At 36.0% G+C, this 16,739-nt stretch overlaps 1 protein-coding gene across 1 annotated transcript; it reads right to left on the bottom strand.

Moving 5' to 3' along the window:
• Window positions 1-9,822: 9,822 nt before the first annotated feature.
• Window positions 9,823-14,343, bottom strand: LOC115989285 (probable disease resistance protein At1g58602). Its single transcript, XM_031112954.1, has 2 exons — window positions 10,317-14,343; window positions 9,823-10,227 (listed from the first exon to the last, which is right to left on the bottom strand). Exon 1 carries the CDS (start codon window positions 14,095-14,097, stop codon window positions 10,360-10,362), a length of 3,738 nt encoding a protein of 1,245 aa, XP_030968814.1. The 5' UTR covers window positions 14,098-14,343; the 3' UTR covers window positions 9,823-10,227; window positions 10,317-10,359.
• Between the last annotated feature and the right edge of the window lie 2,396 nt (window positions 14,344-16,739).

Here is a 16,739-nt window from a genome sequence, read left to right as displayed (position 1 = left end):
AATAACAAAAACTTGTATTCAATTTTTTGCATTCAAATCCTATTTTATTGGATTTTGAAAATGAAAATTAAATATAAATATAAAACTAAACAAGTGTTTTAATGGTGGGTCCCACGAAAATTGAAAATTCCCATTTTCACTCAAACCAAACAGGCCCTATGGGACCAGCAATATTTTGCAATTTGACAAATATGGTGAGTTATGATTGATAAAGATGTGTTAATGGTCATGTGAGGACACATCTTTACTAATCACAACTCACCAAATTACCAATTATGATATAAAATTGTGTCTAATTATGTGATACTATTATAATTCTATATATTTTTACCAGTCAAGAAGTACGACATTGCATTATACAATCAATCAATCATTTAGCACAACTTTCTAGGCGTATTATTAGTACCATATCTTGAGGCAAATGTTATTTTAGGCGTACCTGTACTCCCGCTCGGTTGGTTTTACTAAAAAACTTTTTATAAAGGTAATTTTCATATTTTCAAATGTTTAGTAAAAAAAAAAAAAAACGGTCGATAGAAAATTTATTTTACTTAATGAAAAATTCTAATAAAAATAAGATTTATTTTTTATAAGTTATTAAACATTTTTTGGAAAAAAATCTCTCTCTCACTCGTTACCTCTCTTATAAATATTATATTCTTTTGTAGCCATAGGAAATATAATTTTTTGTCGCTTTCTCTCTCTCATGGTAAGTTCTCTCCCTTTCTTTCTCTTCTCTTTACTTTTTCTCTAATCATATATTCTTTACTTTAAATTTCAAGTTTGATTTTTTTTTTTTCTCTCTAAGAAATTTTCTGTTTAATGGATTCCAGGTAGGGATTACTTCTTTTTGCACATAAAAATGCAAAAAATAAAATAAAATAAGGATGAGACCGATTGCTTTTGATGCACAATGTACGCAGGGGCGACTTAATGTATTTGGGGGACTAAGGTGAAAACTGAAATTGAGGTGTTTTATAAATTTAAATATGATTTTAAAAAAATTAAATATTACTTAAACTTTATTATCTTGTTTTCGATGCAAAAATTACTACTAATTAACATGAACTACCAAGATTTTTTTTTTTTTAACAAAGTCTATACATAAAAAATTTGACAATACTTTTCACACTTATTAATGTGACAGATTGATAGTGGTAAATAAAAAAATAATATTAGTGATGGACTTAAATAAGAACTAGTAATAGTTTGCCAACTCAACTTGTGAAAAATGTTGTGAATTTTTATTTTTATTTTTTGTGTATTGCTTTTTTTTTTTTTAATTATTATTATTAGAGAAGTAGGGATGAAAATTTTGCCCCGTCCTGCTTAACCCGTCCCTCCCCGCTTCGTCCCGTGCAGGTTTTCCTCACCCCGCAAAGGTGGTGAGGCAGGAATGGGGCAAGATTTTAAACTCGCACCACGGGATTGGGCGGGGATGGGTTTACACTTTCTAGACCCACCCCGCCCCATCCCCCCCCCCCACCCCGCATTAATAAGGGTTAAAAGGTAATTTTTTATACCCTAAAATCCTACTATTTAAACAAAAATATCATCATCTTATTTTATTTAAGTTTAGATTCTTTTTGAAGAAATAGGCAATTTTTATTTTGTTATGTATTAGGAGTTTGGATTATTTTATTGTGTCATACTATGAGATTTTTGTTGTGATATTATCTTGTTAAATATTTAGATAATATTATTTAGTATTTACTAAAAATTAGTTTGATTCAATAGAATATATTTATTTATAATTTCAAGTATATTTTTATTATTGAAACATGTCATTTTATTTGAAAAAATTGTAATAGTTATAGGGAAAATTAACAAGAAATAAAGTTTTAGGGTGTAGGGCAGGGCTTCGCGGGTTTTTGTGGGGCCTTAAGGGGGGGGATGGGGCAAGAAAAATCCATGCGGGGCAAGGGCGAAGATCCCATCCTTCGGCTCCGCCCCACCCCATTGCCATCCCTATAGAGAAGTGCTATATTCATAATATTTTCACAACAAATCTTAAGTGTTAAGTTGTTACAGGTTCTAATTTGAATTCATCATTGAAATTAATTTTTTTTCCCCATTGTAAGGTTGAATTTAATCAACCATGTGTTGGCTTTATTCCATGACAAATTTGCTTGTAATATAACACTTAGAAACCTTGTATTTAGGTGGGAATCATGTAAGGGTAGTGTGTGAGAGAGTGTGAAGAAATGCTCAAGACAGTGTAGTGAAGCAGAGGCTCGCGGCTAGGACTCGCGGGTGGCTCGCGGCTTGCAAGCCGCCAAAAGTTGCTCACGTGCAGAGCATGCAGGGGAGCTGAACAGTCACGCCACCTGGAGCACTACACGACAAAAATCCAGACTGGCCATTAAGTTAGCTCGCGACTTGAACTCGCGACTCAGTCAAGTCGCGAGATCAAGTCGCCAGCCAGCCCTGTTTTTGGAAAAACTGACTCTTCGTATTCTATTCTCACACCAGTATAAATACCCCTCATTCCCACAAGATATGTGTGGCTATTCAGAAAGAAAAACCCTAAGAGAGGTTTCTTCAAAACACCCACCCATTTAAGGAGAGCTACTCATTCTTAGAGAGAAATCTTTGTAGTCTCTTCTCATTCCCTCTCTTATTGTCATACCTATTGAGAGGAGATTTCTATCCAAACACTACCCACACCCATTTAGAGTGTTGAGTGTTTTTGGAGCTTTGGGAAGCATTGGAAGATGCCAAGGATGGCGGATGCTACGGTCTAGTAGCGGAATCCGGGAAGCTAGAAAAGACAAAGGTTCGGCGCAACCTCGTTGGAGCAAGAAGCTTGGAGGGCTTAGGTACATCGGGTAGATTAGGCTTGGAGGGTCTATTGCTGTTCATGTATCCCAACAACATTTTCTAGTGGATTATTGACCGCTTGGAGGGCGGCGGAGAGGTTTTACGCCGAGGGCTTCGGTTTCCTCTTCGATAACACATCGTGTGTTGTCCTTATGTTTGTATCTCTCTTCCCTTTGTCTTTGCCTTTTATTTTCTGCTGTGGATGTGATTTATAATTGGCTTAGATTGATTTCCAATTCTGTTTATAGCTTATGTTCATTTTCCGCACACTAGTTGTTTGTCATTAAGCTTGAATTGGTTAATTTGTTATTTGGGGGTCAAAACGTTCAAGGGTGTTTATACACGTTTTTGAACTTTCAATTGGTATCAGAGCGGGTACACTTGTTGTGGTTTAAATACCTAAGTGTGATCCTTGACCCCTTGTGTTTATATGCCATGGATTGTGCTTTGTATGACTCTTTGCATGATTTGGTTGGTGATGAATGTAACATGCCACATGTTTGTGAAAATGCCTCTATGAGTGTTAATCCTCATAAGTGTGATGACATGTTATTTGAATCCATGGGTGTTGTTGACAAACTCTTGAAGAAAAATGCTAAGAAGTTTCAAAAGAATTTGAGCAAGTTATTTTGTGAAAAGGATGATTTGATTGCTAAGCTCAATGAATCCAACAAATTGGTTGAGAAATATAAAAAACTTGCTGAAATTTCTCTTGAAAAACTGAAAGAGTTTGAATGTTTGAATATGGACTTGGATGCTAAACTTGTTTTGTCTAACAAACTTGTTGATGATCTTAAATGTGAAAATGAATCTCTTAAGATGCATGCCAAGTGTTTGATTGCTGAACCCATTAATAAAATGGATGATAATATTTGTTGCAATCATGTTGTGGTACCCGATTTTGTGCCTAGTGTGTGTTCTACCTTAAAGGACAAATCGGTGTACATTCCTCCACATAAAAGAAATCAAAAGGTGGAGAGAAAGGCTGTTAAGTCAAAACCTTCGTTTAGGTCTCAACCTAAGGCTTTGGATGGATCTAAGTTTGTTCCAACTTGCCACCATTGTGGCGTGATTGGTCATATAAGACCTCAATGTCATAAGTTGAAGAGGGAACAAAACCATGTTGCTAGATCCATTCCCAAAAAGCCTAGTGGACCTAAACACATTGTTTGTCACCATTGTGGTGCCTTTGGTCATCTAAGACCTCATCGCTCTAAGTTTCAAGCTCTTAAGAGAATCAAAAGAAAAGAGAAACTTGAGCTTTTTGGAAGTTGTGCTAAAAAGAGTAAATTGGATTTGAGTGAAAATAGCATGTTGTTAAAGAAAATGTTTAATGCTCTTAACTCCTTGACTATGTGCATCTCCGGTTCTCATTCTTCTAACCCTTGTCTCGCTTCTCTTGAGACACTCATTCCAAACAATCGTTCCGTTTGGATGAGGAAAGGTTCCTATGGTTGAGCCTTTGCTCTTTTGGTCCTTGATCTAATTCTTTCGATCTTTGTAGGACCCTTCATGCATTAAATGTCATAACTTCATGCATTTTGTGCATCTTGCATCTATTTATATGCATTGTTTTGTTTTTTATCTTACTTTTATATTTCAGTTTTGTGTGAGTAAAAAATCCAAAACCACATAAAAAGTGAAAAAAAAAATAAAAAAAAATTCAAAAAGTTTGATCGTATATGTTTGAGCACATATCTCATGTGAGTTTGGCCTTGTACCTTTGTACAAATGGCTTTGTGCATTTACGAGCTTAGCTTGTTATTTTTGCACTTATATCTTTGTGGGAAAATCTTGACATCTTTGTGTGATTGTTGTAAATCGATCTTCAAGCTTGTCATGAATGATTTGTCAATAGTCATGTTGGTTTTGATACATGCATAGACTCGTGCTTATATCTCTTCCCGCTCTTTTATTTTTATTGTTTAAAGAGCTCAATAAATGTAAATCTCAAAATGAAAAGAGATAATGAGCTGCAAAAGCCGTCGCACATACTAGTATTCGACTAGGAAAAAGAGAAAGCGACTTATATGAAAATGTTTGATGCCCAAAAAGCCAAAGGCTTGTTCATCAATTTGAAATATCAAAAATTTCAGGCATCAATCTCAAAAATGAGATGTATTGCTCAAAATGAGTTGTATTGATTCAAAATGATCAAATGTTATGAATTGTAAAGAAGCCAAATGAAAAGCTTCATCATATGTAATCATTTTCTTGTGGGAGGTCATATATGCTCATTTCTATAATTGAGATAGACCACTTGATTTAGCACTAGTTGTGTATGACTTGATTGAATTGATCATTGAAACTTCACTCTAGACTAAGGACTATTCCACATTTGATACACACACACAACACACATGCCTAATGTTCAATGAATGTCTTATTCATTTGTTAGATTGTACTTGTCTAAATGTGATGTGTGTGTGCTCAATCTTATATGGATTAATCCAAAAATATTTTTGATCATTTTATATGTTTTTGGAAGTGATTTTTATCACTTTTTGTGTTTATGTTTAGTGCTTACTGTGTTTTTCAAAGTTTAAACATGTTCTGGTTTGAAAAACAAGTGTCAGATTTTTTGGCCACTCATTTTGGCTACTTGCGTGAGCTGCCAGCAAGCTGCCAGTTTTGGCTACTCGGTTTGGCGGCTTGCAAGCCGCGAGTCTAAGCCGCGAGTTCATACAGAGAGGTTTCGCGGCTCACTCGCGACTTGGCTCGCGACTCGCCAGTCGCGAGACGCTCAGAATCAGCTTTTTAAACAGTTTTTTCGTGGGAAACTTGTTTTAAACCTCTCCCATCCTCTCTAAAACCCCTCTTTCAATATTTTTACATCAAAACCCAACCAATTTGAATGGTTTTTCAATCCATTAACATCTCTAAGGTAATTATAAACTCTTTTCATTGATTTTGATCCTTAGATTATGTTTTGGAGAGTTTTGTGCTCTTGGTTGGGATTTTCATCATAGGGGTTGGGAAAACTTATTTTTTTGTCAATTTTCTTCATGGGATTGGTTTCTTTTGTTGATATGCATTGGATGTTGGCCCCTTGTGGCAGAAAGAACATGTATTAAGGGTGGATTTCATGATGTTCATGCATTGTTTCACATTTTTGTTCATAGTGTGCATGCTAGGTGTTTGATAAAATGCCTCTTAGACATTTTCTCGCTTGTTTGGACTCCAATGAGTACCAAACTTTGGGGTTTCTCATGTTTCCTCATTAGGAACATGTTTGGTTCATTGGTTGTGTATTTTAACACACTTTGCCCCACATGTGCATTTTTCATGCATTGGTCATGCATGCACTTAGCCACCTCTTGCACACACCTTTGCTACCCTTGTCATGCATTGGTCTTTACCTTATTTCTTCATCCTAGCATGTCATGCTTACCTTATGCTTACCTTATGCTTTGTAGCATGTTACTTTATCTTAGGTTTGAGCTTCATTTTCTCATTCATCTTGCACCCCTCATGCATCATTAGCATTGTTCATACCTTCATCTCTTGCCCTCGTTTCTTCTTGACCCTTTGTCTATTCCTGACAAAAAGGGGGAGAGTATACTCTAGAGAATGTTTCGGAGTATTTTGTCATTTCTATATGACTCTTGTGCACATCCTTAGGGGGAGAAATTTTATTTCTCATGCACATTTGTAGGGGGAGAGATATTCCATAGGGGAGATGCATATACCAAGGGGGAGAAGACATTGTGTTAACTAGAAAAACTTGTTCTGTTTGTTTTCTTGTTGGCTTTATGGTGCTTTGTGTTATGCTTTGGTGTTCTCATTGCATCATGTTTGTGCTTTGGACATGCATATATCCCTATGTTATTATGCTTCATTGAATGCATGTTCAGATGATCATTTGCTTTGCTATGTGATCATTGTAGTCATTTCTATACTTGTTATATTATACTTGTATTTTATTACTTGCTTTACCTTGAGGGTCTAATGTGTTTTGTGCAAGTGTTTCAGGGTACAAGTATATATATGTTCCAAGTGCATCACAGCTTCTCATCACTTTGAAGGGGAGAAATTTTAAGCACTTTTAGTTTATATTGTTCAAGTTTTTATTCAATATAATGTGTTTGTACCCATGTTGCTTCTGTAAGCTTTAAGGGTTTATGTTCTTGTAGGCTTTATGGTTTGTATCATGCTTTATGCAGCCTCTATGTTTTTGTTAAATCAGTACCTCTATCCAAATGTCATGCATTTTCTGGTTAAGTACTGTCACTCTTGTGCCCTTGTAGGATTGTTCCTAGATGCATATACCTCGTGTGTTATGCATTGGTTGAGTGGTGAACATACAAGTGTCTTGCCTTGTGCTTGTTGACTTGTATGTCCTTGTGTTCATTTCAAGTGTGAATGAGCACTGTGATCACTACCTTGTGGTGTTCACTTGGTTGATCAAGTCATGGTTTGTTTCTTAACTCCATCTTTGCTTGATCACATATTGCCTGTTTCATATGCATTTTATGATTTTCTGCTTACAATGATCATGGTGTATTGTTGTGTTTCAGGAGATTCATGTTCATATGATTCAAAAGCTACACAGCTTCTAGATTTAGGTGTGAGTGAGTTTTGCCATTGTTCCCAAACTCACGTTTAAGTCTAGAGTCTGTTTTAGGGTGTTTTGTCATGGAATAGCCAAAGGGGGAGATTGTAAGGTTGAATTTAATCAACCATGTGTTGGCTTTATTCCATGACAAATTTGCTTGTAATATAGCACTTAGAAACCTTGTATTTAGGTGGGAATCATGTAAGGGTAGTGTGTGAGAGAGTGTGAAGAAATGCTCAAGACAGTGCAGTGAAGCAGAGGCTCGCGGCTAGGACTCGCGGGTGGCTCGCGGTTTGCAAGCCGCCAAAAGTTGCTCACGTGCAGAGCATGCAGGGGAGCTGAACAGTCACGCCACCTGGAGCACTACACGACAAAAATCCAGACTGGCCATTAAGTTAGCTCGCGACTTGAACTCGCGACTCAGTCAAGTCGCGAGGTCAAGTCGCCAGCCAGCCCTGTTTTTGGAAAAACTGACTCTTCGTATTCTATTCTCACACCAGTATAAATACCCCTCATTCCCACAAGATATGTGTGGCTATTCAGAAAGAAAAACCCTAAGAGAGGTTTCTTCAAAACACCCACCCATTTAAGGAGAGCTACTCATTCTTAGAGAGAAATCTTTCTAGTCTCTTCTCATTCCCTCTCTTATTGTCATACCTATTGAGAGGAGATTTCTATCCAAACACTACCCACACCCATTTAGAGTGTTGAGTGTTTTTGGAGCTTTGGGAAGTATTGGAAGATGCCAAGGATGGCGGATGCTACGGTCTAGTAGCGGAATCCGGGAAGCAAGAAAAGACAAAGGTTCGGCGCAACCTCGTTGGAGCAAGAAGCTTGGAGGGCTTAGGTACATCGGGTAGATTAGGCTTGGAGGGTCTATTGCTGTTCATGTATCCCAACTACATTTTCTAGTGGATTATTGACCGCTTGGAGGGCGGCGGAGAGGTTTTACGCCGAGGGTTTCGGTTTCCTCTTCGATAACACATCGTGTGTTGTCCTTGTGTTTGCATCTCTCTTCCCTTTGTCTTTGCCTTTTATTTTCTGCTGTGGATGTGATTTATAATTGGCTTAGATTGATTTCCAATTCTGTTTATAGCTTATGTTCATTTTCCGCACACTAGTTGTTTGTCATTAAGCTTGAATTGGTTAATTTGTTATTTGGGGGTCAAAACGTTCAAGGGTGTTTATACACGTTTTTGAACTTTCACCCATTAATTATAGCTTGTAACAACTTACCACTTAGGATTTACTGTGAAAATGTTGTGAATATAGCATCTCTCTCTCTCTCTGTCTCTCTCTCATTTTTCATTTGCTAGAATATATTATTTTATTTATTGACTAATGTTTGGATTTAATTAATACTATTATAATGAAAAAAATAACACTATTGGTTAAAATTTGGGAGCTTTTTCTCTACTTGGGGCCTTAGAAGACCCCAACATTTGCTTCTAGTGTAGAGCTTGCTCTATATGCATGTACATATGTGTATACATTACTGTCCATATATCTGAGCAAGATGAGTGGTAGAGATCATGAAAATTTCACAACTAATTTTGATTATATCTATTGTCAAAATTTTAGTATGAAAACCAAATTAATTCTTGATTTTTTATTTATACTAATTACAGTAGTTGGTTTACATAATACAAATGTTTTAAATTATACAAGAAATATATATAAAAAAAATTGCACACCAAATACCAAAAAATGTTCGCAAACTCATTTTTAAGTCGTTACTAAATATCAGAAAATGAAATAGTTTTCTAAAAATTCCTCTTTAGAAAATGAATAATTTTTTAGAAAATATTAATACTGAAATAAACAGAGTGTCCAACTTTCTCTTAGAGGCCTATTTTTTCTACGGAGGATTAATAATAATGTTATTAACTAAATGTTTAAATTTTAATTTTTTTTAGTTTAAAATTATGTATAAAATATAAGTTTATGAATCAAATAGTAAATAATATCCAATTGATACAAAATATGACACGTGTATTAAAAATATAAAAAATATTTGATTCATCTGTTAAATTTCAAAATATATAACTATATATATATATATATTTTTTTTAGTAGCATCCATCCGTTACATCCAAGTTTGTAAATAATTAAAGCCCACCCGAAAAAGAGTCCTGGGTGCCACCGTGATCATGAATTTTAAAGTTTGTTTTATACTCTTCTTTTCCTGGTTCCACTCTCATTATACTTCACAGTGTTCACGTAAGTTACAAGAGGATGATGCCGTTCAATATTTTCCTTTCTTCCTCAATAAAATGATTTACAACAAGAACAGCAGTTTCACTTTATATTTTGTTAAAATCAATTCATTTTTGAATGGCAATAACTAAAATAAATAATTAAAACTTATTTTACTAAGGACAAACGACAACCAGCACAACAGACCAAATAATTATTCATTAAGAGCCATCAGAGAACATCGGTCACAATTCACAAACAGATATATCCATTTAGAATGAAGAACATATGTCTCTCCACCGAATAAAATCACACACATAGATAGTATCACGTTATACAATTTAATTATTCCAGTCATGTGCATGACAAGCATATGACTATTACATATTATTGATCAAATATCATAGAAGCAAGCGCCCCAAGGGGAAAATATACGCACACAGACAGGGTAGCACTTTTTAACAAAGCGTACCATTTTATTCCATTTATCTGAATGGCAAGCATACGACTATTATTGATCAAACACCTTAGAACCAAGCAACACAATAAAGGAAAAAGAGTATCCTCCCCGGTGAGCCAAACAATTGATTGAGACATCATCTTCAATGCCCAAATCATTCCTCCTTGTCAAACGAGTAATGAAAGGAAGCAAAAACCTGTAACAAGTTGTAATGTTAAAATCATAATGGTTTATATAAAGGACTAAAAAATCAGAAAGGAACCGAGAAATGAATAGAAAGGCAACCTGACATAGGTAAAGCTTGAGTTCCATACAGTATTGACTACTGCTAATCAATAATCACGAAAGGAAAGTGAGCAATATCACTGCGCTCATTGGTTTGCTCAATTTTTTCTGTGACTTCCACAGGCATATCCTTTAACCTCAATTTACCGAGTGCCTTTAGATTCCTCAACCCAGTTAGGACCTTCAAACTTTTGCAGGAACGAATCTCCAACTGCTTGAGCTTCGGCATTGAATGTTCCTCCACTTTCCATTCTTCCAGCTCCCGAAGCATCCAGAAGTTCAGAACTTGAAGCTCGGGAAAGCCTTCCTTGGAGCAAGACATTTTTTTCCCAGTATAAGAACCAGAGTACAAACTGAGAGATTTAAGTTTAAGAAGCTTCCCTAGCTCTTGCATTGGATCTTCTGAAAGTCCAGAGGCAGATAATGTAAGGTCAGTCAGGCTTCCTGGGAGTCCATTAATAGATATAGTCTCAAACTTTCCAAACAAAAATAGGTTAGAAAGATTGTCAAACTTTGACAAGAACGTCGCCTTTAGATCTTTTGGTCGGCCCATTTCATCAATTGATTTCAGTTTCAAATTTTGAAGTTGCTTCAATTGCAAAAGACTCTCCGCCAATGTGGTTTGCTGTGACAAGTTCAACTGGAATGCTAGTGCCAATTTTCTAAGGTTGGTAAACCTACGGAGGCCATACTTCAAAGGACTATCCTTATCTACAAATGCACCCTGCAACGTTTGGAGATTTTTTAGAGAATTCTCACTTGGTTGATCCAAAATTCGGCTTCGATAAATCTGGTTTATGTATAGATGCTGAAGATTCTGCAATTTCCATATTGAACTAGGGAGTTCACGGATATAAGTATGCTTCACATCCAGAGTTTGGAGATTGGTTAAGTTGCCAATTGATGCTGGGATCTTTTCTAGGTAAGTCCACCTCAAGCCAAGATATGTTAAATGAATTAACTTTTTTATAGCATTCGGCAATCGAGGTCTGAAAACAAATTCAAGATCAAGAACCTTTAACTGTAATAGATGCCCACTTGCAATGCCCATACGAAGGAATTGACCTATATCTTCTCCAGGTTTAATTCCTTCTCGAGTATCAAAGAAGAGAATGGAGCGGGGATTTCTACAGCTTCGCAATAAACTTTGTGTTCCAATTTTATCATTTTCATCAAAATGATAAACAAGACACCGATCTAAGCTTGAATTTGGATCCAGTCGCAACCATTGTTCTCGCAGAGCACTAGGGAAGCCACATGTCTTGGTCTTCCCGTTAGGCTTTCTTTCCACTACTTGTACCAAGTTGAGGCTTATCAAATCGTCCAAATATTTCTTTGCAATAAATTCAGGGGGCTTTTTCTCATCACCAATTTGTTGTGCCACTGCCAACTCTTCTGCAACCCACAAAGCTACTAATCTCCTTGCAGGAATTTGAGAGCCTCTGGGGAAGAGTCCAAAGTAAGAAAGACATTTCACTAGATCCTGTGGAAAATCATTTTCATCATTTGAAGGCAAGGTTTCGGACCATGATGTTTCGTTATGATCCATTATCTCAAGCACCCTGGAAAACTCCTCAGAAGTCACCTGTCCCCCAGACAATAGATACCCAACACGTAAAATGGAGTGCGGCAAGCCTCCACATCTTCCTACAACTTCATTTGCGAGACTTCTCACATCTTTCGGAAAGAGTTCACGCTCATTAGAAGGTTCAGAGGGAAGGTTCACCATCTGTTCAAACAACTTCATGCTCTCGTCTTTGGTTCGTAGCGGAAGTTTGTAGAGATCCCTGCTATTTTGGCCAGCATGTGAAGCTACACTCTTGACTCGTGTGGTGACCACAATTCTGCTCCCATTTGTGCTATCCGGGAATGCTGCTTTTACACTACCCCACGCTCCCACTGACGAGATGTTGTCCAGAACCACGAGGTACTTCTTATCCTTCAAGAAATGTTTAACCTCATCGCGCTTGTAATCTTTTTCCTTCCCTTTCTTATTAGTCCCTTCCTCTTTTTCCTTCCCTTCCTTCTTAGTCGCAGGAGGATCCATGATGTATTTTCGTAATTTTTCCGGGAGTACATTCTTATCCTCGTCCACTATATCATCTACAGGCACCCAATATCTGAATTTAAAATGCTTCTGAATCTCTCCGTGGTAATAAACCATAGTTGCCAGTGTTGTCTTTCCGATGCCCTTCATCCCCACAATAAAATACGTGGAGCCATTCTCACTGTTGGTGATGAGCTCTGAGACTACATTATGTATGTCTTTTTCCAGGCCGACTACCCAGTTATTCTCTTTCCTTACTTCAATGCGAAAAACGCTTATGCATGTCTGCAAAAAGTAGAGAGCGTTGTGGAATCGATCAACTTCTGGTTTCAACTTTGATCGAAAATCTGTCTTGTTAGGATTTTCGCTCCAGTCGGAGGGTTTACTTTCTCGGTAGGCATTGAAAGATTTCTCTGCATCTTGGAAAATTGTACTCAGCTGATCTGTCCATGCTTTTCTTGAATGCTCTGTGCCTTCAACTCCTTTTGTCTCCTTGATAGAGCCTTGTAGTCTCTTGAAATTATCTAGTAGTTGTTTGAATTCATCCATGCCTTGCTCCTGTTCGAGCTTTTTGCCAAAGCCGCTTAGACGAGAAGAAATACCCGTGTCATCGTTTGTTGTGGCCTGTGATGAAAACGTACGTGTCTGCTTTTTTTTGCGAGAATCATTGACGGATTTTGATGAATCTCTTCTGACAAATTTGAATGTATATCTGTAATTCTTGCCGTAAATGAGGAAACTTAGCAATCCACGATAGCAGTAATACCACTTCTTTATCTGACCCCTTGCTATCCAATTACCCAAATAAAAGAGCCACCTCATACGATTTGCTGTTTTCAGTATATGGTCCATGTCATGTTGTAGCTCCAGAATGAGATCCTCAGCATTCTCCACCCAGGCCTTCTCCGTCTGACTTTCCATTCTAAGCCCGCGTAAATCTTCCAAGAAAGCAAGCAGTAGCTTCAGCGGAAACTCAATGTTGTATTGTATGTCCTCTTTCCTGTCACGATCTAATTCCTGCAGCTTTCCATGAATTGCGCCTTTCAATTTCACTTCTATAGACTGAGTTGATTGCAGTCGCACATCTGGATTATAAGGGCAGGGTTTTTTTTCCAATATTATTGGTCTGTCCTGCAGGCTTCTTACGTTAGACCTTGAACGCTCTAGTGATTCATAGATCTGATCATATGACTTCCGGTAAAGACCATGTATACGATCCCTAGCTCCATTCATTGTTGCGCGGAAGTCACCAATTTTTCTGAAATCCATTAAACTGGAGTATAACAACTTCAGAAATTGCCTTCTTTCACACAATCTATCGTAGTCATTGTGGCAAGACTCTGCGTTGCGAACCACTTCTTTGAGTTCAGTCACCCATGCTCTCCCATCAGCACTTAGTTGCACAGTCCCTCCTGGTCTCAGTTGTGAATCCCAATGCTGATGGGCTTTCTCATCTATCTCTTTCCCCATTTTTGAAACGTGGTTTACATCTTCTACGAGAGCATTCAAAAGCTTGTAATGCATTCTAAGCCCCTTGTACCGCTCCTTCAACGGTTGAAACCTTCTGTAACTAAACAAGATGATAGCCAAGTACGCTAGCCCAAGGACTACGGACAAATATCGAAGGGGAAAATTTTGGAAACGGTCAGGAATTGTACGAAAGAATTCACAGACAATAGGAACAACATGGACATAAAAGTGCTTAGATATGGAAATTGCAAACAAAGTGGACATGGTGGTCTGTTGATTTGGAGTACGTACCAAGCAAAGCTAAAAGAAATTTCTTCAAATTATACGGTAGCTTTAATGAAAACAAAACCGCCTTACATTCTCAAAAGTGATAATTATTGGATCAGAAGAATAGATTAATAGCTGGAGGAAAGGGTATGACTTTTAACAATACTTTGAATTGGGGCTCAAGAGATAAAAGTTTAGCAGCCTATCCATCCCAAATGGATTTAGAGCAGAGCAACTATAAGAGTGAACAATTGGAGAGTTGGGGTTGCTAAACTTTTTGTCAACTCAACTTTTCTTTTGTAACCTTCCTGCATCTCCTTTTTTTTTTTTTTTTTTCTAAAACAAAACAATAATCAATATCTAAAATCTTCTCTCATTACTTTGACACAATAAGACTGTAAATCCTTTCGACACCACCAAACCTGCAAAGAGCAAATATATATATATATATATAATGAATTTTTTCTCTTTAAAATTTTTTCTAAATTTAATAATTATGACAGTTATTAATAAATAGTTATTTTAGTTATTAACAATTTTATATTTTAATTGAAGAAAAAATATAATGGAAAGTTTAAATATAGCATTTAATTTAAAATTAATTAAAATATATATATTAGAACAATGAAATATAAGATTATAAAGTATATATGGCAAAATATTATGAGATCTACCAAAAGTAAAACATGTTGAATTTTATAAGAGTATAAATATGAAATTTAAAATGAATATTTTATAAAATTTTATCATTGCTATTTGAAAAGAGATCACATAGGTGTACATTATCACTTTTCGATTTTGGTCCATTTCATTTAGAATAATTCTAGAGATAAACTATTTTTTATACCTAAATCCACATTTTACTTAAGTGTCAACTCGTCATTACAACATAAGTGAATACAACATGCTCAGGCACCTATGGTCAACTCACACAAAAATATGTAATTAAATTACATGTTGTGTTGATACATAAGTTGGGTGTGGAATTGAGTGTGAAAAAGGTGTGCATGTAAGCCAACTCCTTCCGTTAACATTGGTGAAATGAAACAAGCAATATCACAAATTACGAAACCCTGATAAATATGATATTCAGATTAGAACTTCATGATCATGAACTTAATTCATCTAAAAATGACAAATGCCAAAGCCTCAATAGAGGCTTCTCATATATTAAATATTAATTAGATGTGTTTATTAGCTAGTAATAGTGTAATAGACTATTTTAAAAAATTATTATTATAATCATGTAATATATTTTTAATATGTAATTATAAAATGTTGGTTTCTTAAAGGATTTTAAAAAATGTTTACGGAGGCTCAATGTGAGTGATTATATATATATATATATATATAAATTTTTTTGAACTCGGCAATGTCAATTGGAAAAAAATCAAGCCTCATGAGATGAACTTATTTTAATTTTCTTTTAAAAGTTTTCCGCAGTAGATTTTATTATTAAGTTAGATTGTAGTGGTGCTTTTAATATATTATATTTTATTGTTTACATGCTTAATTTGTTTTTTTTTTTTTTTTTTTCATATTACAAATTTATAACTTCATTTCAACTTACGCTCTGTTTGTTTCACCGGAAAACTATCTATATAGATAGTTTTCCACATTTTCCAGTGTTTGGTAGCATAAAAAAAAAATAGTCAACGGAAAACTATCTTTAGTCAATGGAAAACCCTAATAAAAACAAGGCTTATTTTCTATGAGATGTTTTCCAATTTTTTTTTTTGGAAAACAATCTCTCTCTCACGCATCACCTCTCCTATAAATATTATTTTTTTCTTTACCCTCTGTAGCCGCGGAAAACAACAATTTTGGCGCCTCTGTCTCACAGTCTCACAGTAAGCTCTCAGTTTTCTCCCTTCTCTTTGCTTTTTCTCTCCTCTCATATTCTCACTGTCTCTCCCCCTCCGGTCTCTCCTCTTTTCAGTTTTCACAGATCTCTCTCTATCTGTCTCTCACGGTCAACAACTGTTCCTTGCAGTATTCCCACGGTAAGGTTCTTGATTTCAATTATGCTCACACGGTTTACTATCCAGATCTTCACTGTGATTATTGTCAAACGTTTTGTATACAAAAACATCAAAAATCACGTTAGAAATAAACCTATGATTTAATGACTATTTGGCTCTTGGCACGTATCTTTTCTATATATTCAGGCCTATGTGTCCAGCCATGATAGAGATATAGAAGAGGAGGTTTTGTCCGTATATATTTTCATGTTAACGTCATATTAGAATCCTCTTTCAATGTGTAGGGAATTAAAATTATTAAAGATTTTTTTGTTGTTGTTGTTGTTGTTTTCGTTAGGAGCAATGCTCTGTTTCTCGGTCCAGAAACAGAGTGTTTGTAAGCCAGTTGTTGTTGTTGTTGTTGTTGTTTTCGTTAGGAGCAATGCTCTGTTTCTTGGTCCAGAAACAGAGTGTTTGTAAGCCAGTCAAAACGTGGTCCAGAAATAGATTGTTTTTAAGGGCAAACGTCCCTCCTTCACCATCTATTACCTTGTCAATTTTTAGCCTTTAATAACAAACTCAATAGTTATTGTTTCTACTAGCAGGGGCGGCAGACCTGAAAAAAAAATGTATATATATATATTTCTACTAGCAGGGGCGGCAGACCTGAAAAAAAAA

The sequence above is a fragment of the Quercus lobata genome, chromosome 5, assembly GCF_001633185.2.
Source record: "Quercus lobata isolate SW786 chromosome 5, ValleyOak3.0 Primary Assembly, whole genome shotgun sequence".
In the NCBI taxonomy this organism is placed as follows: Eukaryota; Viridiplantae; Streptophyta; class Magnoliopsida; order Fagales; family Fagaceae; genus Quercus; species Quercus lobata.
The sequence above is the reverse complement of the archived record's forward strand: the minus strand, read 5'-3'. Positions and strand labels throughout refer to the sequence as shown.

Excerpts from the sequence above, each read along its gene's own strand:
- LOC115989285 (XM_031112954.1), bottom strand. The coding sequence starts at position 14,097 with ATGTCCACTTTGTTTGCAATTTCCATATCTAAGCACTTTTATGTCCAT.